General features: G+C 38.1%; 2 protein-coding genes across 3 annotated transcripts; both read left to right on the top strand.

The window, feature by feature from the left end:
• The first annotated feature begins 302 nt into the window (after positions 1 to 302).
• Positions 303 to 12,698, top strand: ankrd52b (ankyrin repeat domain 52b). Of its 2 annotated transcripts, XM_032550431.1 has the most exons (28): positions 303 to 740; positions 1,057 to 1,140; positions 1,735 to 1,813; positions 1,909 to 1,979; positions 2,089 to 2,289; positions 2,529 to 2,616; positions 3,148 to 3,290; positions 3,428 to 3,640; positions 4,307 to 4,385; positions 4,466 to 4,580; positions 4,732 to 4,814; positions 4,929 to 5,037; positions 5,464 to 5,532; positions 5,604 to 5,744; positions 5,903 to 5,959; positions 6,227 to 6,338; positions 6,427 to 6,498; positions 6,566 to 6,767; positions 7,146 to 7,233; positions 7,579 to 7,696; positions 7,793 to 8,012; positions 8,152 to 8,239; positions 8,340 to 8,423; positions 9,071 to 9,216; positions 9,933 to 10,015; positions 10,122 to 10,204; positions 10,334 to 10,425; positions 10,500 to 12,698. In XM_032550431.1, exons 1-28 carry the CDS (start codon positions 714 to 716, stop codon positions 10,682 to 10,684), a joined length of 3,132 nt encoding a protein of 1,043 aa, XP_032406322.1. In that variant the 5' UTR covers positions 303 to 713; the 3' UTR covers positions 10,685 to 12,698. The 2 variants fall into 2 exon arrangements, with proteins under 2 accessions (XP_032406322.1, XP_032406321.1); XM_032550430.1 differs by lacking the exon at positions 303 to 740 and having other exon boundaries at positions 752 to 1,140.
• Positions 12,699 to 13,446: 748 nt separating this feature from the next.
• Positions 13,447 to 20,812, top strand: npepl1 (aminopeptidase like 1). Its single transcript, XM_032550234.1, has 12 exons — positions 13,447 to 13,657; positions 14,594 to 14,779; positions 14,878 to 15,048; positions 15,647 to 15,736; positions 15,935 to 16,016; positions 16,870 to 17,012; positions 17,226 to 17,303; positions 17,387 to 17,487; positions 17,615 to 17,738; positions 17,820 to 17,996; positions 18,601 to 18,711; positions 19,906 to 20,812. The coding sequence occupies exons 1-12, from the start codon at positions 13,508 to 13,510 to the stop codon at positions 20,062 to 20,064; spliced, it is 1,572 nt and encodes a 523-aa protein (XP_032406125.1). The 5' UTR covers positions 13,447 to 13,507; the 3' UTR covers positions 20,065 to 20,812.
• Positions 20,813 to 21,454: the final 642 nt, after the last annotated feature.

The following is a 21,454-nucleotide window of genomic DNA, read 5'->3' as shown; positions in this document are numbered from 1 at the left end:
CAGTATGTCTGCATTGTTGTGATTGGTTGGTTCACCAAGCCACTGACGAGCTTCTGATAGGTCGACTGTAGCACACCTGGGTGTCGCGAGGGATATAACTTCAATGCTTCAAATATTTTACATATCCACTCACTCAGTTTTCATTTTGTTCTGTGTTTTATTTCCTGTTGGTGATTTTGGTCGCAATTAATCAACAAAGTTTTTCATCTGATGGAAAATTACACATTTAAAAAGATACTCAAATGGTATAAAGGAGTTTAAATTTTACACACAAAAAAAGACTAACTTCTTTGATAAAAGAAAAATGCAGCGTTAGAAATAAATCATCCACTTCTCAAATTATCAAATGAAAAGTCTTTCTTGACATTACAGACTCCTCTTGTAATAGTTAGACCGCTTTTAGCATGTTTTCCAGCTAATTTTGAGGATTTATCGGTAATGAGATCTTCTAATTCTTTGAGGCTGGAGTCCCTCCTTACCATTACCCTAATTTTCATCTCCATCCACAGACTCTGCATCGGTACAATCGTTGACAGAAATGCTGGTTTGATAAGCGAGTCCCTTGAAATCCCGCTCCTCGCAGTCCTCTCGCGATGTTCTACAACTGCTCCAAACATCCCAGTTGCCAAATAAGCTAAAGCTAGGCTAACTAGCTGATATGCTGCTAAGTTTACACAAAGTCTCAATGAAGAAGCTTTCCGAGTGACTGGGACATGGAGTTGAGAAGTATCAAGGACCAGGTAGTAAACACTGATTTTGCAGTGATATTAATGAACTTTGGCAAACTTCCTCGACTCTTCACTGCGGTTCACAGCTGCTAGTCATCATCGCTGCACTACGAGGAAAGTTTTCCTTCAGGCTAATTGTGTCACAGATCCTTTACCATCGAGATTTGGTTCCATTTCTTTGAAGGCATTTTAAAAACATGATTTTCAAAGTTTTTATCCTTTACGAGCTTTGCGTTTTACCTCAATCAGAGAGTATAAAGTGATTTAAATGGCATATCCCTTACTGCTCTTTATTGTATGTGTTGACTGTCCGATGTCTTCTCTTCAGTCTCCTCTGATACAGGCCATATTCAGCCGAAATGCCGAAGATGTTGCATTTTTATTGGAGCACAACGAAAGTGTCAACGCTCAGGTAGGAGCATCCTGTCTGGAGCTGATGTTGTGATGTCAGAGTTGTTTGCTACTCATCTTGGACAAATCCTTAAGTCTATAAAGTTATCACTTTTTACAATTTTCCTATCACTATAGGATGTGTATCAAATATAGTAATTCACTTAGCACTTATTTCAGATAATCTACATAAATCACAAAGAATAAGAGGTTTGGTACAAGATTGTATAATGACCATTACTATAGCAGTATAATCAGTATGTGGCTCTGCTTTGTACAACTGCTAATTATTATTGATCGCTAGGCTTATTTAAGTCAAAGATGGAAGTTTAAAAGCTCAATAAATTGCTGAAGTGTTTGGTAAAATTTCAACTTTAAACCGTTAAAACTTAAGAGTAGAAGAAAATGTGCATTTGTTCAAAGTAATCTTCCACTTTTGGGCTCTCCGTGTTTTCCTTTTACTGTCACATCTTTATTATCCTGACCGTACATTACAGGTAAATGAAAATGTGCAAACCAGCCAGGTGTGTCTGGCTGGTGCATTTTTAGTTAAAATATTCCTGTTTGAGAATTTTTTTTTCTGACACTAAATTTTTAAAAATGTTTCAAATATCAGGACCAAGAACAAAGCACACCGCTTCATGCTGCTGCTTATTTGGGTGATGTTCATGTCATGGAACTACTTATAAATGCAGGTAAACCAAAGAAGTCTCGATTACTGCATAAGGACTAAAACTTACAAACAGCGTGCAGCTAAAAAGCTTGTTTTTGATTTTGCTCTCTATGACAGGCGCAAATGTAAACTCTAAGGACCAGGGCTTGCTCACTCCTTTACATCGAGCCGCAGCCTCGAGAAATGAAGTACTTTTATTTACTTTTTTAAATCAAAGGCATTTTAATAAGCAATTACTTGACTTTACAGTCTGACATGTGATATGTATATATATATATATATATTTTATAACCACAGAGGGCTGTACAACTGCTCCTAAAACACAAAGCAGAACTCAACGCGCGGGACAAATTCTGGCATACTCCCCTACACATGGCAGCTGCAAACTGGGCCACAGGTTGCGCTGCAGCCCTCATACCATATGTTTGCAGCCTGGATGTTACGGACAAACTGGGAAGAACACCTCTACATCACGCAGCACACAGCGGGCACGCTGAGGTAACCTGTAAAGACGGCAGAAAAAAACATATGAACATGTTATGTCCTCTTTTAACTCTTTGTGACCACATTTAAGAGCAGATTTACTTCCTTTAATAAAGCACGTCACGCTTTGAACGTCTTGTTCTGAAATGTTTTGTCTGTGTGTAAAAGTATAGCTTGCGGTTTCTAATTGACAAGCTTGATGTCTGGGTGTCTTGCACAAGCGCATATGTTTACCCAGGTGTTGCGTTTTACAGATGGTGAACTTGTTCTTGCGTAAAGGAGCCAGTGCAAATGCCAAAGATAAGAAGGACAGACAGCCAATACACTGGGCTGCACATCTCGGTGAGTAAAGTTATATATAAAAACTCTTTAGCTTAAATTAAAGTTTGAAATATTTGAAAAACCTTCAACAGCTTTGTGAAGTATGAGTTTCACAGTTTTCCGTCCTGCATCTTTGGTAACGTAAGCCTATTGCGAACAATTTTAACTGAAAAAAAAAACACCATGAGAACAAATTTGAAGGGTTTTATTTTATATTTTAATGTGGCATGTACTACCTGTTGTACAGTTCAACTAAAAAGCAAACAAATCTATTAAAACTATACAAATAAGCTGCAATTACCTGATGCATATTTAACTGATCCTGTGCTAAAGAACATTTTGATTAAATTTCCTCATCAACATCTTGACAATATTTAGTAACTTTGTGAAAGTTCTGAAAATCTGTAAGATTTTAAGGATCTCTGTCTTCTTATTACAGCAGTCAGATGAGAAAAGACTTTAAACATGTTTCAGTTGGCTGGTTATGTAGCAAGAGCTTCTCCTATTTTGTGAACACGGATTCCTGAAGTAAATGTAAGTCTCTTCTTGCAGGACATTTGGACGTCTTGAAGCTGCTGATGTCCTACATTTCAGATGTGGCGTGCAAAGACAAACATGGTTACACGCCGCTCCATGCTGCGGCCGCCAGCGGACACCTGGATGTGGTCAGGAGTCTGTTGAGACTCCAGGTGGAGGTAAAAGCTGCTGTAGCTTAGTCAAATAAATTATACGTTTCAATACTTTTAAACATAAATAATCTGTCTGGTGAGAAAGAAAAATGCTTTCTCAATTGAGCGAGTGTTATTATTTTGTTTTCCCTCCCTGATTTCAGCCTGATGAGCCAAACAGCTTTGGGAACACGGCGCTTCACATGGCCTGTCACACGGGCCAGGACTCTGTAGCCACTGAGCTGGTGAACTGCGGCGCCAACATCAACCAGCCCAACCACGAAGGCAACACGCCGCTGCATCTGGCCACCATCTCCTCCAGCGGCGTGCTCTGTCTTGAGCTCCTGGTCAACAATGGGGCTGATGTCAACGTCCAGGTGAAATGTGTCTATAAAACCAAAAGTATTTGTAGAAAGGATTAAAAATGGATTTCTAGATTTACTGCATTTAATAATTTATTTAAATGTTAAAGCTACTAATCATGAGGATTTGGAAAAGTACTTAAAAAGTTTGTTTAGGTGCTGAAGATTTTTGAAAATGCTTAAACTAAACATTTTGAACACTGGTTTTAATCTTTAACTACAAGTAGATTTCCCCTACACACTTTTGTGAAACTTTTTTTTATAAAAAATGCTTTTAGTTGAAAATATTCTTGCATGAAAATGACTAAGATTTAATAGTTGTAGGTGAAAAAAGAAAAAAGAAAATCCATTAGACACAATTCAGTTGCCCAGGAGTTCATGTTTCTGTATTTACAAGGCTGTTCTCATTAAGCAAAAAAAAATATATAAAATATGATTAAGGTAAAACAATTTTTCCAAGGTTTCTGATCAGTAACTTTCCTTTCTCACTTTTGTTAACATTACACCCCAAAAAAGCTGCTTAATTAAAGCTGAGCAAATCCAGTCGAAGTAAAATCTTCATTTTATTTTTTTATTTGTATTTTATACATGAAAATTGGAAATGAGTCTGAATTTGCTTTGAATGTGTTCAAAACAAGAATTAAAGATATATTAAATGTTAATTATTAACGTGTTTAATAGAACAAAGAAGGAAAAAGCGCTTTACACATGGCTGCGATGCACGGACGCTTCACAAGCTCCCAGATTCTGATCCAAAACGGTAACACACATCCTGCTGTACGATGTGACTGATGGTGATTAAAGGGTTTGTCATATGCAAGATTTGTCTTCTTCATTCAGGAGGTGAGATTGATTGTGTGGATATAAATGGAAACACTCCACTCCACGTTGCTGCCAAATACGGTCAGGAGTTGCTGACCAGCACTCTGCTGACCAACGGAGCTGCCAGAGGCAGGTGAGTCTGTCCGGATGAGTCTTTTAAATCATATCTATGGTTAAAAAAAATGATTACAAATCCTGGTCCTTGATGAATTCTCAAAATCATTCACTGTATGATTTTTATTATTGGTTGCAGAGATTAATAAATGAATTAATGTGATCTGTAGACAGGGGGTTCATGGGATGCTTCCTCTACATTTTGCGGCTCTGTTTGGCTCCCCAGATTGCTGTCGCAAGTTACTTTCTAACGGTGAGGATCCCTTTAAGTCCACCAGCTCTCTATTAGGATCTTAGCTGTCATCATGATGGATTTAGCTATGGCTGAAAACGTTTTGGTTTTTCTTTGTTGTTGTTTTTGCCTCAGGCCAGTTTTACAACGTGATTCAGGATGGCCAAATCCCAACCCTGGAGTTTGATATAAACACCCAGGACGATTGTGGGAGGACCTGCCTACATGCAGCTGCCTCTGGAGGGTGAGAGATGAGACATAATCGAACTCAACCCGGCTTCAGATTGAAGTTTGACCAGAAAACAAAAATCTGGTACTGGACTAAATGGAAGAACTGAACTATTTTGATTATTTAATTAGCTGACATTACTCTTCTGTGAGTTTTGTATCCGCATTTGCATCACTTTTAGAGAGGACGTCTCCCTGTAATTAAAAATTTGACTAAAGTTTGGGTGTTTGTTGTGTGTAGAGCAGGTACTACATTTAATAAAACCATCTGTGATGCAGCCGCAATATCTTTTTTTTTTTTCTCAGCTTCATTTCCTCTCTGCTAAACAGTCAAATAAACGCCATTAGTGAAACTTTAATCCTTTCTTCATTTGTGATCATAAGATATGTTGAATCCTTCTTAGATATTTTATATTCTCTCTGATATTTGTTTGTTTTGCAGAAATGTCGAGTGTCTTAATTTACTGGTAAACAGTGGAGCCGAACTGGATATAAAGGACGACTTGGGGAGGTAAGCGCCACATGCAGCGTGGCATAAAATGATTTTTAGCATTTTTTAACCCTCTCTATTTTGTCTCTCAGATCTCCTCTGCACTACGCTGCAGCCAATGGGAACAGCCAGTGTACAATTTCTCTAGTGAGAGCCGGAGCGGAGCTCAATGAGGCGGATCTGACGGGCTGCAGCCCTCTGCACTACGCTGCTGCTTCACACACTTTCTGTGGGTGAGAACCTTTTCCTGTCATTTTAGTCAAAAACTTCCTCAAGTTTCTCATCAGCCGTTTAAGATGAAAATCAACTGATTCTTGTCATCGGACAGGGAACTGTTTTGTGGGGTTTTTTGTTGTCCGACTCAGTTAACTTTACTTGTTTTTATTCAAAGAGGAGGAACAAAATACGAGCCAGACCTCAGTGAGGAAAGAAAACAAGAAGCCTCTCTGTAAGTAAATCTCATTTTTAGTTGAAAACTTGGTGAATTTAAAGTGCATCTTACCTTAATCCAGTGTTGTTTTTTTTGCATGTTGCTTCAAAGCACATGCAAAATGAGCTGTGTATAACAATAACACTTTATTTGATTTTGCCACGAGAAAATTTAAAACAGAAATGTCCTCTAAAGCTAAACTCAGATTATGAGAAGGGTCATTTTTCTTATTTATTTTTCAGGGACAAAAACACTGAAGCGTCTCATTCTTTCTGCTGATTTCAGGTGTTTAGACTTTTTGCTTGACAACGGTGCAAATCCCACTCTGAAGAACAGCAGAGGTTACAGTGCTGTTCACTATGCAGCAGCTTATGGGAACAAGCAACATCTAGAACTGGTCCGTTGTGGCTTTTATGTATTTCTTTTTACATTAGTTACTGCAGCCTGCAACTAATGGCTTTTTTATTATTATCTTGCTCCTACAGCTCTTGGAGATTTCTTTTAATTGTCTTGAAGAGGTTGAAAGTAATATTCCAGTCAGTCCTCTGCACCTAGCCGTGAGTATGACGACTGTAAATGTGTCGTAGCAACCTTTTATTTCTACTAATTACTTTATGTCTGCAGGCCTACTACGGGCATTGTGAGGCACTGCATTTGCTTTGTGAGACGCTAGTCAGTCTGGATGTGCGGGACATTGAAGGCCAGACTGCGCTCCACCTTGCTGCAAAGAGAGGCTTTTCCAAATGTGTGGAGGTCCTTTTGGAGCACCAGGCTTCCTACACGTTGAAGGAATACAAGCAGAAGCGGACTGCTCTGCATGCTGCAGGTATGTACTGCAAAAACACAAACTCTTACCAAGTGTTTTGGGTCTAGTTTCTATTGCACATATCTTGGTCCACTTGAAATAAGACAAAAGTAACTTGTAGGGAGAAATGGCTTGTTTTGAGTCAATAATTCCTTAATATTGATGAATAAGCGGTGAAGTAATCTTCCAGTGGAGCAAGACATGTTTCATCATTATTATGAATAATTGACTTAAAACAAGCTCCTATTTCTTGCTGGAAAGTTACCTGTAAGTTAGTTTTGTCTTATTCCAAGTGTAATAAGATGTTTGTTCTAGAAACTAGTTAAGAATACATAGTAAGATTTTGTGTTTTTGGAGTATTGCCAAATGTGTTAACTAGTTTTAGTTTCTTTTTCACAGCTGCTGAAGGCCAAGTGGACTGTCTGCTTTTACTGGTCAACGGGGAGCAAAGTGCTGGCATCATTGACGCTCAGGACACGCAGGGACAGTGAGTGGCTGTGTGGTTTCACTTTTTTCCAACGCTGATTAAACACATCTTTTTTTTTTTTGTTGACTTGACAGAAAAAATCCTATTTAAATGAAAACATTTTTTCATGGGATAGAAAATGAATATTAGATTTCATATTTTGTTGCACAAAGTTAAATCGATAATAAAAAGGTAATAAACAAGAATAATATTTTGATATGCAGTAAATATCTTGATCTTGATTCATTTAAAAAGTATTATGAGAAATTTACCCAATATGCACCACATGTATAATAAAAAGCTAATTTTCCCAGCCAGGATCATTTCGCCAGCCTTATTCAACAGTGAATCCTGTTTGTTTTTTAGGACAGCTCTCATCCTGGCAGCTTTGGGACGTCACACTGACTGTGTCCACATCCTGTTGGAGAAAAATGCAAATCCGGATGCTGCAGATAAACGAGGCTTTACTGCACTGCACAGAGCTGTGAGTTGCCGCACATCACATTGCAGTTCTTCTTTTTAGCTTCATTAGAACTTTAATTTAATCCAGAATCTGTTTCATGGCTTGCTTGTTTTGCAGGCCATGTTGGGTAGTGAGGACTCTGTTTTGGCTCTGCTGGAACATGGGGCTTCTGCCCTGTGCAGAGACGCTCAGGGAAAGACGCCGCTCCACCTCGCTGCATCCTGTGGTCACACAAATCTGCTCCACATGCTGCTCAGAGCTGCAAAAAAGGCTGACCCTCTGGACTCCATGCTAGACTTCAGGGGCTTCACACCCACACACTGGGCTGCTTACCATGGTGACAATTTGGTCTAATTTTGTTTTAGTCAATTTTGTCTAATTAAATTAATTCTTAACTAATTAATAAATGAGCAAATAAGGACAAGAATACAACTAGAATATGTAAGAAACAACCTTATTATATTTTGTCTTCTCAGGTCACGAAGGATGTTTACATAATTTACTTGAGAACAGACTTTATAGCAACCAGGAAGGAAATCGCTTCACGCCGCTACACTGTGCTTTGTGAGTATTGTATTAAACTTTAAGCACAAATTTTATGCATTAATTCTGATTATGTTAGACTAGATTTATTTATTTAAAATGCTTTTGGCTTTCCACACAGAATCAATGGACATGATGCTGCTGCTGGGCTTCTAGTAAAGATGATTGGCTCTTATATTGTTCACACTAATGATACCAAAGGACGGTGGGTTACATTTTCACATCAAAAACACTTGCACTGAAATTACTCCTTGAATCTAAAGTGATGTAAATGCAAATGCATTTTAATTTAGGGAAATAATTAAAAATAACACCAGGAAGATATCCATTATTTTTGTTTTATAGTCTTCAAAAATATTCATATGCCTTGTCACTAAGGCTCAACAATATGGCCTAAAATCAACATAATGATGTACTGTGCAGTTTACCTGACCTGGGAATCTCTTACCAGATGTGAACAAATTGGTGTTTAGGTGTTCTTCAAACAATCTGACTGAGGTTAAGTAAGTTTTTAAAAGAATCAGAAAAGCTTCAGCAAAACTAAGACCTCTGAAATGTGACTCTACAAAATAATAGCACACATTTCGTTTTTTGTTGTCCGTTTTTATTAGGATTTCAGAGAAAATCCTAATAAAATATACAAGTGTGACGTTGTAAAATGACAAAATGCGAAAAACTCAGGGGTATAAATAAAGTATCCCACACATTTTTTTTTATTAGCAAATGGCAGAAAAGATTAGCATATTAAATGAAATATTTAACGGATATCCCAGCTTAATATTTATTATTTTGGTTTATTTTATGGCAGCTTGGGTAAGTTTTAATTCATTCTGCTGTTGTTTGGATGTGCAGGACGCCTCTGCATGCAGCTGCTTATTCAGGGAGTGTTGCTGGGCTCCAGCTGGTTCTGGCCCACGGGGCGCAGGTCAATGCCGTAGATCACTGTGGATGCTCGGCTGTAATGGTTGCAGCAGACTGCGGACAGACCATGGCTGTTGGTACGTAACTAAAGATTGTTTGGACCAAAGGTATCTTAGGCTCTTGACTAGGGAGTCAAGTTCTTAATTAATGAGTTAATCTAAAGTTGATTGTTCTTATCGATCGACTGCGCACGGCTGAATTTAAGATTTTAAATTAAGGAACTTGTCAAGTGTTTATATTTCATAACAGAACCCCATAAAGTGTATTTTCCATCCCACTTTTTTTTTTAGATCGTTTCTCTTTTCTGCTCTGGTTTGACTGCCATCTTCTTCTTCTTTTTTTCTATTATGGTGGATCGCAAATAACTTCAAGGCGCATGAGTGTGTAGCAACATTACTTTACATCCATTAAATTATATTATTTAATTCTGTATTCAGAAGATAATTAAGGCTTTCCTTAATTTGTAAATATCTACTATGTTTCCTTCATTTCCCAATATTTGGCCGCTATCTTTATTTCTGGCTCCGTTTAAGGACCAAGGGGGCCCTCTTCTGGATGGCGGCCAAACTACGACATTAAAAAAAGGAAATAATTTTAGTCTAATAAACCATTAATCGTAAGTCGATTAATTATTTGCATCCCTACTTTTGACTATTTTTTGCTCTTGTTTTCTGTAGTTTTGATCCTCTAGTGCTCTACTGCTTACAGATTGTTTTACATCCTGTTCAAAAACGGAAAGTTTATGATTGTGATGTATAAACCTGTTAGCTGTTGCTTGTTATCTGCCTTTCAGAGTTCTTACTGCTCAAGGCGAAGCCAGACCTGACCCTGGTGGATGTCAACAATAACACAGCACTTCACTTAGCCTGCAGCAAGGTCACATACGCACAAACCTATCCGCTAGCACTCTTTATGATTGGAGTGGGAACTAAAATTTGGTTCTAAGCAGCATTGTTTAGGCTCGTTGTGCTTCTGTCTGCAGGGTCATGAGATGTGTGCTCTGTTGCTCCTTGGGGAAATCACAGACTCCTCCCTCATCAACGCAAGAAACAACTCCCTCCAGATGTGAGTTGCTGTAAAGCTCTGAGCACCACACCAGCATGACGGCGCCTGAAAAAGCCTTTCATTAAAATGTCAGCCGTGACAATGTGGATACATTTTCTGATGAAACTATAAAACCTGTTTGTCCTGCAGGCCTCTTCATATTGCTGCGAGAAAAGGCCTGGCCACTGTTGTGCAGGTGTTGCTGAGCAGAGGAGCAGCAGTCATGGCTGTAGACGAGGACGGTAAGTGAGAATATTCATTTCTGAGGGAGATCGTCAAAGGAGTCCAAGTTTTCTAACCTGTTGATCTTCATCAGGCCACACCCCCGCTCTGGCTTGCGCCCCAAACAAAAACGTAGCCGACTGTCTGGCGTTGATCCTCTCCACCATGAGGCCGTTTCCTCCTAGAGAGGCGGACGCAGCCTCCCATTTCAGCCCCATCCTGAAGAACTGCAGCATCGCTGCCACCTGCGGGTCCAACGGCAGCTTGTGTCATGCTTAAAGCTCACACAAACACTGATGAAGGGAGAGTTGATCAACATACAGCTGCAAGTTATGAACATGTGGCAAGCTGCTACACATCATGTATATTGTCCTGCATGAATAGAAATATTTGCTTCTCTCAAATCCAGTCATTTATGTTACTAATATTTGTAGCGATTTTAGATTGACTTTTTTATTAAGTCACATACTATGAAGAATTTATTGGGGGCGTTGTCGAGAGCGCACTAAGCAAGCTTTACTTCACCCCTCTACAAGTCAGTATTTGCTTTTAGGAGATCTTTATAAGTCAGTTTGGGAATTTTTCAATCGGAGCCCTGTTTTTTCTGCTTTAAATGGAAATTATTGTTGGGCACAATTTCCAATATGTCGAATATTTTTAGATGATCATGACATGCAACAAATTTTAATGAGACTTCCCTGTTGCCTGAAAGGTTTCTACACATATAGATTTTGATTTCTGTGGTTTCCAGACGCAGATAAGTATAGAAACAATTTTGTTTGCAGACTTTTCCCATTATCTCTCCTCTTGTCCTTCCTTCTTTGCTTCTATCCCCTTTGTTTTTTTCTTGTTTCCTCTTTTTTTTCGTCTTAGTGTCTTAGTTACTTTCTTTTGAACTTATTTACTTTCCTATGTTCTTTATCAATTCCTCCCTTGTGTCATTTCTTTCTTTCTGCCTGTTGTTTAGTTTGTTTTAAATCATTTAAAATCTGGTGACCTTTTGTATTTTCTATTTAAAATCAAAAGAACTGGGAAGTCTGGAAAGATTGGTATTTTTCAAAAGAAATATGTAAGAATCCTGTATTTTAATAATAACCATTGAGCTGAATGGTTTGTCTAGTTGTCAAGTAAGTCAGACTTAACTTTTCTGTGCCCTTCAACAAACTGTACCTTACATTTTGGGGAATATTTTAAGAACGCTCGTTTCTCATAAGCTTTGCAATAATGTGTTGCTGTTGTGCGATTTACAAATGCTTTCGATTTACTCTTTCAAAACATCTAATAGATGCTGTAAACTTTTTATGCAATTCATAAGACTATTTGCTTATCGTGAGTAGCACTATTGTAATTATTATTACTATAAATGATCATTTATAGCATTTAATTTTAAAAAAGATGTAGTTTTGATCATGTTGTTTACAGAACAATGTGTATTTATGAATATCCTAAAATGAAGGCCATCTTTTATATGGACTATCTATAACATTCAGTAATGAAGGAATAACCTCAGGTCATTGCATTCAGCACTGAAGGTGTATTAATAAACATTTTTATCTGGATGCTTCAGGTTTAAATGTTGCCTGCTTCAGTGCAATTTGTTAGCGAAGTAAGAGATTTCAGATGCTAAATGTTTTGATGCTAAAGTTTAAAGAAATTGGAGTATCATTTATTTTCTCATTTATTCATATTTTTGGCCAGTTTAAGACCAAAATATGGTCAGATGAAACAATTTTCAACAAATGTTGGCACTAAGACATTTTATTTTTCTTTACACATTTTTGTCTATTTTTTGTTTTTAAATTATTTTGTCTTTAAAATGAAGATAGTCTTTTTTTGTGACACTAAAGACGAACTCAGTTTACTTGTGTTTTTATTTTGTTATTTTTATTCTAATTCTCTCTTCATTTGAATTTATGCCTTTTCCCAACAGTTTTTTTTTGCTGTTTTTAGCTTTGAATAATTATGGTGACAATACATTAACCATCGCTCTGTTCATGAAAACCTTTTTTTTTTTTTTTGCTCAATAATACCTCCTTTTGTATCTAAATATGGCTTTAAACCGTTTGCACAACTATACAACCTACTTTAATAATCTGCCATCTGTTAATAAAGATATTTTATCTTTGAAGCTAAAAAAAAAATACTTACAAATACTTTGATCGTTTGCAGAATCTATTCTGTAGCAATACAATGCATTTCACCAAGGTTTTTAAGACTTATGCCTTTAATACTGACTTTTGTTTTACCTTTGGTTGTATTTATGACAAAGTAAAAAGGAAAAGTTAATACCAGTGAAGTGGTTTCTACTCATTTTTCTTGTCTTTTGTAGCTGAAATGTTTTAGTTATACTCTTTTTTATCAGTGTTTGAAATGACAGCGCAACACAAGGTACTGCATATATTTAAAATGTAAAGTGATTAACAGTTACAGATGAAACTGAAAAGTATGGTGCATTTCTGTTACTTTGTTGCACTGCGTTTTGATTTTTGCCCTTTGTCAGCCTATAAGAGCCCAATTAAATTAATTAAAGTTTATGATTATTACATTACAAAATATGAACACTTTTAAGGTGCTTTGAATACTTTTTAAGGCCCTGTTTTTCATATTCGTCGCCGCTACATATGACGAATGTAACGAAACTGGGAACAGTGTTTTGTCCTCTCTTGGCTGCCATCATCAGTCTTACTAACGTTAGTTCAGGTTAAAGTGTAAAGTGGGAAATTGCATTAGCTTCCTTTTTGAACTGTAACAAGACATTATGTAAAGGAGTGGATGAAATGGAGTTTAGTGTGAGCTAAATTTAGTTTTATCAATATTATTTCTATGGTTCACCAAAGACATAATTTCGATAAGTGTTCTAACATTTTATTCCACAATATTACCCAAAAAAAGAAAATGTATTGCTGGTTTCTTAAAATTATATAGTAAAATTGTAACATTTTGACTAGTTTAGCTTGACCAATTAGCCAAGAAAATCCGATTTAGCGGATTTTTGTTTGTTCGCTGATGAAAAGTGAAAGTTCCGAGTTCCCTTGAGCGCCTTGAACGTAGCACAGCGTTGACCATCGGCGGATTGCTGCTGGTGGTTCCTGGGTCGCAGAAATGGCGAACGTGGTCCTGGAGTTCAAGGTTTCTGCCGGCGACTCGGAGCCCCAGAATCGGCCCGTCCTGATTCTGGGCCAGCAGAACAACCTACAGCAGCTCTCCTGGAGCCAAATCAAAGGGAAACTGCAGCCCGTCGTTAGCAAAGAGGTGAGGAAGTGCTGTAGCCGGCTGTTTGCTAGTGTTAGCGCCACGCTAATTGGACACAACGCAGACTAACACAGTGAGAGTTAATAAAGTTCTGCTACAGATGTTCTGGCTTTGCCTACTGTTAAAATAGTCAAAGAGAACAACTTTTAAATGTGTTCATATTGTTTTAGCACGGTTTAAAAAAAAAAAGAGGGTTTTTTTTATTGGTTCTCTGTTACCTGGAAATAAAACGGCGTCATTAGCAAACTTAAGTATTAAATTGATACGTTTATTTTGGAATGATGATTCTGCTGTAACGTTTAAGGTTCTATTTTCCGTTTGTTTGTTTGTTTTGCTGTTCACGTTTTTAAGAGTGGCGAGACTTGTTAATCTCGTTCAGCTTCCCGATAAGAGATTAGGAAAGCCCAGCAATCAGATCCAAGCAAAAAGAGAAGTTGAACTTTGATCCCTCCTTAGGTAGTGCAGTCCGCTACCTAAGTTAAGTTTCTCCCTTACAGTCTTCAAATCTTTTTTTCCTCCTTTCTTTTATTATGTGTCCTGTCGTGATGGTATATGTGGGTCCTGCAACAAAATTGTATTTTGAACAGGAAATGGAATAGGAAAAAGGTGAGAGAGTCTTTTACCACAACAAAAACATAGAAGTAAACCGATGAGGTTAAGTTTCTGGAGCATAAACATTCACCCATGCACCCACTTACCTCCCACACTAATATTAAGTAACTCTTCTCTTGCATGACATGAATTTCAGGTTTAATGTCTACATTTTCACCTTAACTTATCTTGACTAAATGTAAATATGTGTGTTTCTATAAACTGAATACATATTTACACCATTGAGAAACTGTTTATGATTTTTATTGAACATCTACAACCTAAAAGCTTTGTTTCCTTACAGAGAGACAAAAGTTCCACCTTATTTTATTTTATTTTTTTCAGACCTGGCAGGCAGCTCTCAATACCTTGAACCCAAACCCCACGGACAGCTGCCCCCTGTACCTGAACCAAGCCGTGGTGGCCGTTCTTCCTTCACGGATCAGCAGGCACAACAGCCCGGCTTCTGTCCACTTCCTCTCCCGCCTGATCCGTTCCTGCCTTCCTGGCGGGAGCAACCGCTGCATTGTGGTCAGTGTCTATCCTGGCGAAAATGTCAAGATCCACCCTAATAAACCTGGTCAGTTGGTTATTAATCAGCTAACACACACACGTTTTGTCCTCTGTAGGTGGTGTGTGAGCGTTCAGATGTGTTCGCCTCTGCTTGTGCCGTTGCCAGGGCCTTCCCCCTCTTCACCCGGCGCTCGGCATCCTCTCGCAGGACTGAGAAAAAGCACGTGACCGTGGAGTTCGTGGTCGTCGATAGCGACGGCGGTCTTCTGGATGACGCAGAACTCAAGGTGACCTTTATATGCTTAGTTTTCCCTCCTTCAGTCACATAATTTCATTTTCTAACTTTCACATGAGGGCTGGACGATGTGGATGAAAAACTTATTACAAAATATGCATTTCATATCAGTCGATATTGATAACTGTCACTCCTGATAATTATTGATAAATTTTTTGTTTTAAATATCTGAAATGCTGCCAAACAGGTGGTATGACTTTTCCTGTTAGCCAGTTTTCACTCCAAATTGTTTTGTTTTTTTATTATTATTTTTAAGCAGTTATGAGGCACAGTGGCAAAACCTGAAACCGCTGCTGTGCCAGTTACTCAACAGGTTGTTGCTAGGTAACCACAAGCTGCTCAGCAGGTTGTTGCTAAGTAACCAAAAATGAGTGAGTGAGTTAGTTGAAGCCACCAACCTAGCTTAGCTGGTTTTCAGAGGTTGAGCAGCTGAATCAATTCCTCTGCCTACATTTCCCAGAATGCTACTGGATATTCTATCAGATGTTTTATCTATTGATATTGATAACTTGTCTATCGTGGTATGTGCAGTTATTGATTTGTTGTCCAGTCCCGGTTCACATAAGTTTTTATTTATTTATTTATTTTAGTGTCTCTCCAACGCTGCTGATGGCGTCCGGCTGGCAGCTCGCATTGTGGACTCGCCCTGCAGTGAGATGAACACCAACCACTTCCTAGATGCAAGTCATTATTTTTGGGAAACCTTCATATCTTACCTCATAACATTGTCCCAAATTTTTAGAGATTTGGTTTTATAAAATCCTTTTATTGATTCCTTAAGTATAAACTTAATCATAAGCCACATTAGGTGGTTGAAGTGCTGCCATTCTGATAAGTTTGAATAATTTTACTGTAGCAAGTGTCTGTTTTTGTTACAGGAAATAAAGGCTGTAGGAAGTGAACTAGGAATTACTCCAGTCATCATTCGTGGAGAGGAACTGAAACAAAAAGGATTTGGAGGTAGAGCATTTGCATGTTTGTGGTTTTTTGTACTTATAAAAGTTTCTATTCTTACTTGCAAATAGTAAGAAATAGGAAGGTGTTGTAGCACCATTAACTTATTAGTAGTAGGGTTGTCCCAATAAAAATGTAAAACTCTATACCAATACTAATAAAAATAATTTTTTCCATTTGTTAGTTTGTTTTCATTCCTCATTAAAAACAGTGTGTGATGAAAGGGCTAGAAATAAACTTACTGATATTATTTTAAGGTGTAATTTTATGCCAGGTTCAAACTACCTAAAACATTCAAACACCACACAAATAGGAGAAAGACAAGAGAGTTTTAGATTTACTTGCGGCAAGGAGAACGGACAGGAGCGTGACTCAGTTACAAACTCCCACCGTTCTGAAGCACGTTCTGCCGAACTTTTTTTTATTTTTTTTTTTAGGGTGGTCCCTAGTTACATAGCTTATTCTGTTATCTTGAGTTAATTACAAAGCATTGCTATTTCTACTGTTCTGTTATTTTGAGTTAATCACGTAACGTTGCTGCTTCTTCTGTCCCATTGAGTCACAGGCGTGTTGCACCTACGGGCTGACGTAGTGCAGAGTGCAAAGTGCAGAGTTCAGTTCCTGTTTGTTTCCTTCTGTAGCTTTAATGCAGGAATTGATGAACTCACAGAACAATGCAAGCTGTTGCACAACGAAACAACTTCACACAGCAAACATAAGATAACATATATCAAATATTTCTAACAGTTTATTCAGGGCAGAATAACTTTATAAACTGATGTGAATCAAGTTGTTCCCATAGCTCATCATTAATAGCAGTTATTTATGTTTTGGTTTTGTTTTTTTTCTCCACTCTCAGGTATTTACGGAGTTGGGAAGGCTGCAGAGCATCCGCCTGCGTTAGCGGTGTTGAGCCACACTCCTGACGGGGCGACGCAAACCATCGCATGGGTCGGCAAAGGCATCGTGTACGACACCGGTGGACTCAGCATCAAGGGAAAGGTGAGACACAAAATGACATGCATGCACTCTGACAAAAAGGTGAAGTAACTTCTAGATATTTAATCAGTTTAAATATTATCTGAGTGAAACAGCTTTTTGCTTATCTTGTTTTTGGAGCTTTTGTAATCTTTTTATAAATGTTTTAACTTCAGCAGTTGTTTTCTATGTTTTTAAAACTAAAAATACATATGTCTTTTGTTTAATTCTCACTAGACTACAATGCCAGGGATGAAGAGAGACTGCGGTGGAGCTGCTGCCATTTTGGGAGCTTTTAAGGCAACCATCAAACAGGTGAGGCAGCTAATAAAACGATTTCGTGTCGTCTCTGCCTCTGAACGCAGTTCTGACCAGCCGCTCTCTGTTGCCGTCCTCAGGGCTTTAAGGATAACCTCCACGCAGTTTTCTGCCTGGCGGAGAACTCGGTGGGACCCACCGCCACTCGACCCGATGACATCCACGCACTCTACTCTGGAAAGTGAGACTCTTTCTGATTCATTTCATTCCTCAGAGTTGCGTTTTCTTCTCCCAGCCTCTTTAGCACAACACTAAGGTTGTGTGTTGTATCATTTATGCGAGCTGTTGTAAATTTTTTTTGTCTGAAGGACGGTGGAGATCAACAACACCGATGCAGAGGGCAGACTGGTGCTGGCAGACGGAGTGGTGTACGCCTCCAAAGATCTGTCTGCTGACATCATCCTGGATATGGCCACTCTGACGGGAGCTCAGGTGTTTAAACACACCAACACAGGAGACTGTCATGCAGGTATTGTCTTCGTATTTACTTCTGCTCTTTGTTTTTCTGTTCAGGGAATCTCCACAGGGAAGTACCACGCCGCCGTCATGACCAACAGCGAGCAGTGGGAGGTCGCGTGCGTGCGTGCAGGTCGCAGCAGCGGCGATCTCGCCCACCCTCTGGTTTACTGCCCTGAGCTGCACTTCAGCGAGTTCACCTCGGCCGTGGCCGACATGAAAAACTCTGTGGCTGTAAGTGGCAAACTACCGAGTCCTAAATATCTCTTTACTCTAAGCATGAAAACTAACCTTGAAGGGAAACGATTGTTGCTGCAGGCGTGACGTACTTTGGTTGTCTGAATTTATATTCGCCTGCTTGTAAAGGTTGTTGTTTTTTTTTATAGAAAAAAACTTTTACCTGGTAGTTTTAGTAATTTCTATACATGTGTGTAATACATTCCCCCCCTTTACAGATTTTTATTCTATTTTAGCTTTTTTGTTGTTGCATTTAAATGTCTCTGATCATTGAACTAAAGACAAAAATAAGTTTTCAAATCATGATTTTATTTATCAGGAGAAAAACATCTATCTAAACCAGCCTGGCCCTATTTTTTTTTTTAAGAAGTGCTTGTGATAACTGCCTGTGTCTTTTACTTTGGAAGAATTTTGGTGCCTCTTCTTGCCAGAATACAATTTAATGAACACTTTTGGGATTTTCAGAAATGTAACTGGTTAATATCTGATTTAAGACAGCTGCTAAATACTGTTTCACACAGGGCTTGGCTGGTTTGGAGAGATTGAATTTAGATTAGTTGCAGGGTTTAATTATTTTGTTTATTACTACTTTGTTTTTCAGGACCGTGAGAACGCCCAGAGCTCCTGTGCCGGCCTCTTTATCGGTTCCCACTTGGGCTTCGATTGGCCCGGTGTCTGGGTCCATGTTGACATCGCTTCTCCAGTTCACGCAGTGAGTAACTTTTTAACTTTATTGCTCACAGCTGCTCACTCTGTTTTGTCAGAATAGTTTTGAAGTCTCAAACATTTGTTCTTATGGTGTTAAACATCAGGACCTCAAATATCTTATGGAACTAGAGATGGACATTTATTGTATTGTATTATCTATTGTGATAAACTTCTTGTCATGATTACTATTTTGGTTTATCATCACAATAAATTCCCATTAATGACGCATGAACTCCAAAACTGTCCTTATTGTCGGGATTGTTTTACTATTTATTTCTCACTGTTTCTTCTGAAAACATCAATACATACCAATAATAGGGCTGTGTAATTTTATCGATTCTACAATATTTATTGATATTTTTTTCCTCAAAGTATCGATTTTTCATCCGCGAGTGACGATACATTAAATCCTACTTTGAGTTTTATGTCAAATCCACATGAATTAAATGACAGCTATCACACATGACATTTTTTTACATGTAGATTAAAAATGACATGTCACAAAACAACCAGTTACAATTAATACAATTAAATGAAATAGATAAGTTGCATTATCTAATATAAGTGAATAAGACAAAAAAAAATCCTATTCTGCATAACCAGATACACAAAGCCACACAATTAACATTTAAACAAAGCAAATGTATAACAAAAACATTTATTATGTCATCAGTTCAATTAATTTAGTCTGAATCTATGAAACAGTCACAAAATGTCACCAAAATCACTCTGTCCCTCTAAAGTCTTTTAGGAAATCTTAAAAATGTATCTAATTGTATCGTTTGCTGAATATCGTGATATATATATATCGTCTCGTGAGCAGAATATCATGTCTTGTATCATGAGATTAGTGCATCACTACAGCCCTAATCAATAAATTTGAAAATATGATTAAATGCACTTATGATTTGCACTTTAACCATATAAATCACACTTCCTTATGTGACTGTTGTCCTAAATTATAAATGGAAATGTTTATCTAAAGCACTCTTCGTGTTTGCTGTCACATTCAATCAGATCCATACAGTTGCCTAAAAAATATGGAATAATTAGTTCTGTCACTTTCATCATTATCACAATATTACCGCAAAAATGTTGCGAGGAAAAAGTTCATGCCGCCATCCCTACATGGAACTGACGCTGAAGGTAAATTAGGCAGGTCAGTCCTTGGCGTTTCATTCATTTTTTGTTTTGGCAGGGCGAGCGTGCCACTGGGTTCGGCGTTGCTCTGCTCATGGCGCTGTTTGGCCAGGCGTCCGACGACTCCTTGCTGAACCAGGTGTCTCCTCTGGGAGCGCCGACCAACAAGCCTGAAGACCAGATGGAGCGCGACTGCAAGAGACGAAGGCTGGTGTAGAGCCAGCGGTTCACTCCTCGACCTCTGAGTCGACCCCTCTCGCCCCGGCTGCTGAAGCTCCTCCAGTTTAAAGTGATGTTTGATTAAATTTAATGTGACTCAAAGCAGCCGATCAGTAAAATCAGATGTGGCATAAATGACGATGATCGAACACTGGCCTTCTTCACTTTGTCCTGGTTACTGATCGGCTCCATTGCTTTTTTCCTTTTGTTTTAGATTAGTACGTGAAAGATTAAATATTACATTAGAAATAAGAAGCAACTGTTATTTTCGTCTTATTAATCGGTTTATTCAGGTGTATTGTGATTTTTTTTTTTGACAGATTTTAACACATACCTCGCAGATTTTCTTAAAAATAACCACCTTTATCAGCAGGAATCTTTGTAATGGTATTCTTTTATGCAAACCAAGAAGTATGCCATTATGTCTTACACATTGTTTTCTAGTGGATCAAATAAATCTGGCAGGAACCACTGCACTTTGTACTGTTGACTCTACATGAATATTACGTTCTCACTGCAGGTTTTAACAGTTTGAAAAATCGTTTAGGAAAGAAAAAAAATGTTGTATTAGTAGCAGAGTCCTGCACAATGGTGTCTTTCCACATTTTTGACAATCATGATGTCCCTCATTAAAGGCAGTGCCATCTGAAAAAATAAATAACTAGTATGTGAACTTTAATATGTTTTTGTATTTGTTCCAGGTTGTTTTTGTTCTAAACTCAATAATAAATTTGTGTCAAAGTTTATTGCTGAAGATGGACTCACATGATTGAAGACCTTTGTTCTCCAGCTGGTCATGCGACAGGAGCATTATAGCTACTAACCACGGGAAAGGAAAGTTTTATTCAGCGGTATGTTCTCCTGTCTTCCTCATTTTAACAAGTGAAAAAGGGAAATGGGTTTGTATGTCATGTACACCAAGAAAACATAAATTACTGGTTACATTTCATGTTAGACTAAAAAGTCTACATTTAAAAAGTGTTTGAATTTGTTTTACAGGAAATTAGAAGAAGGGGACATGATACTGGGGTTTCTGTCAGTTTTTTTTTACAGGTTTTCTTTTCAGTTTTTTTATTCAATCAATGGATAAAAGTATTATTCTCCTGGGATATAATTATTTCTAAAATTCTTTTAAATCTTTCCAAAAACAAATTTTTCTGTTCCTGACTTTTTCTGGACTGCAGGGGGCGCTGCTGAAGACCTTCTCTGACTCTGTGGTGATATCAGCCATCTTCTAAGCCAGTGGTTCCCAAAGTGTGGGGCGCGCCCCCTAGAAAGGGCGCAGTGCCATTGCAGGGGGGCGCTGGAAGCGGAATGAATGAATGAAAAAAAAAAGAAAACAGTTAAATGTTTCACTGTAAAGATGGTTTATAGTTTGTTTTGTTCCA

Source organism: Xiphophorus hellerii, chromosome 20 (genome assembly GCF_003331165.1).
Source record: "Xiphophorus hellerii strain 12219 chromosome 20, Xiphophorus_hellerii-4.1, whole genome shotgun sequence".
In the NCBI taxonomy this organism is placed as follows: Eukaryota; Metazoa; Chordata; class Actinopteri; order Cyprinodontiformes; family Poeciliidae; genus Xiphophorus; species Xiphophorus hellerii.
Note: the sequence above shows the minus strand (reverse complement) of the source record. Positions and strands in the feature narration are given on the sequence as shown.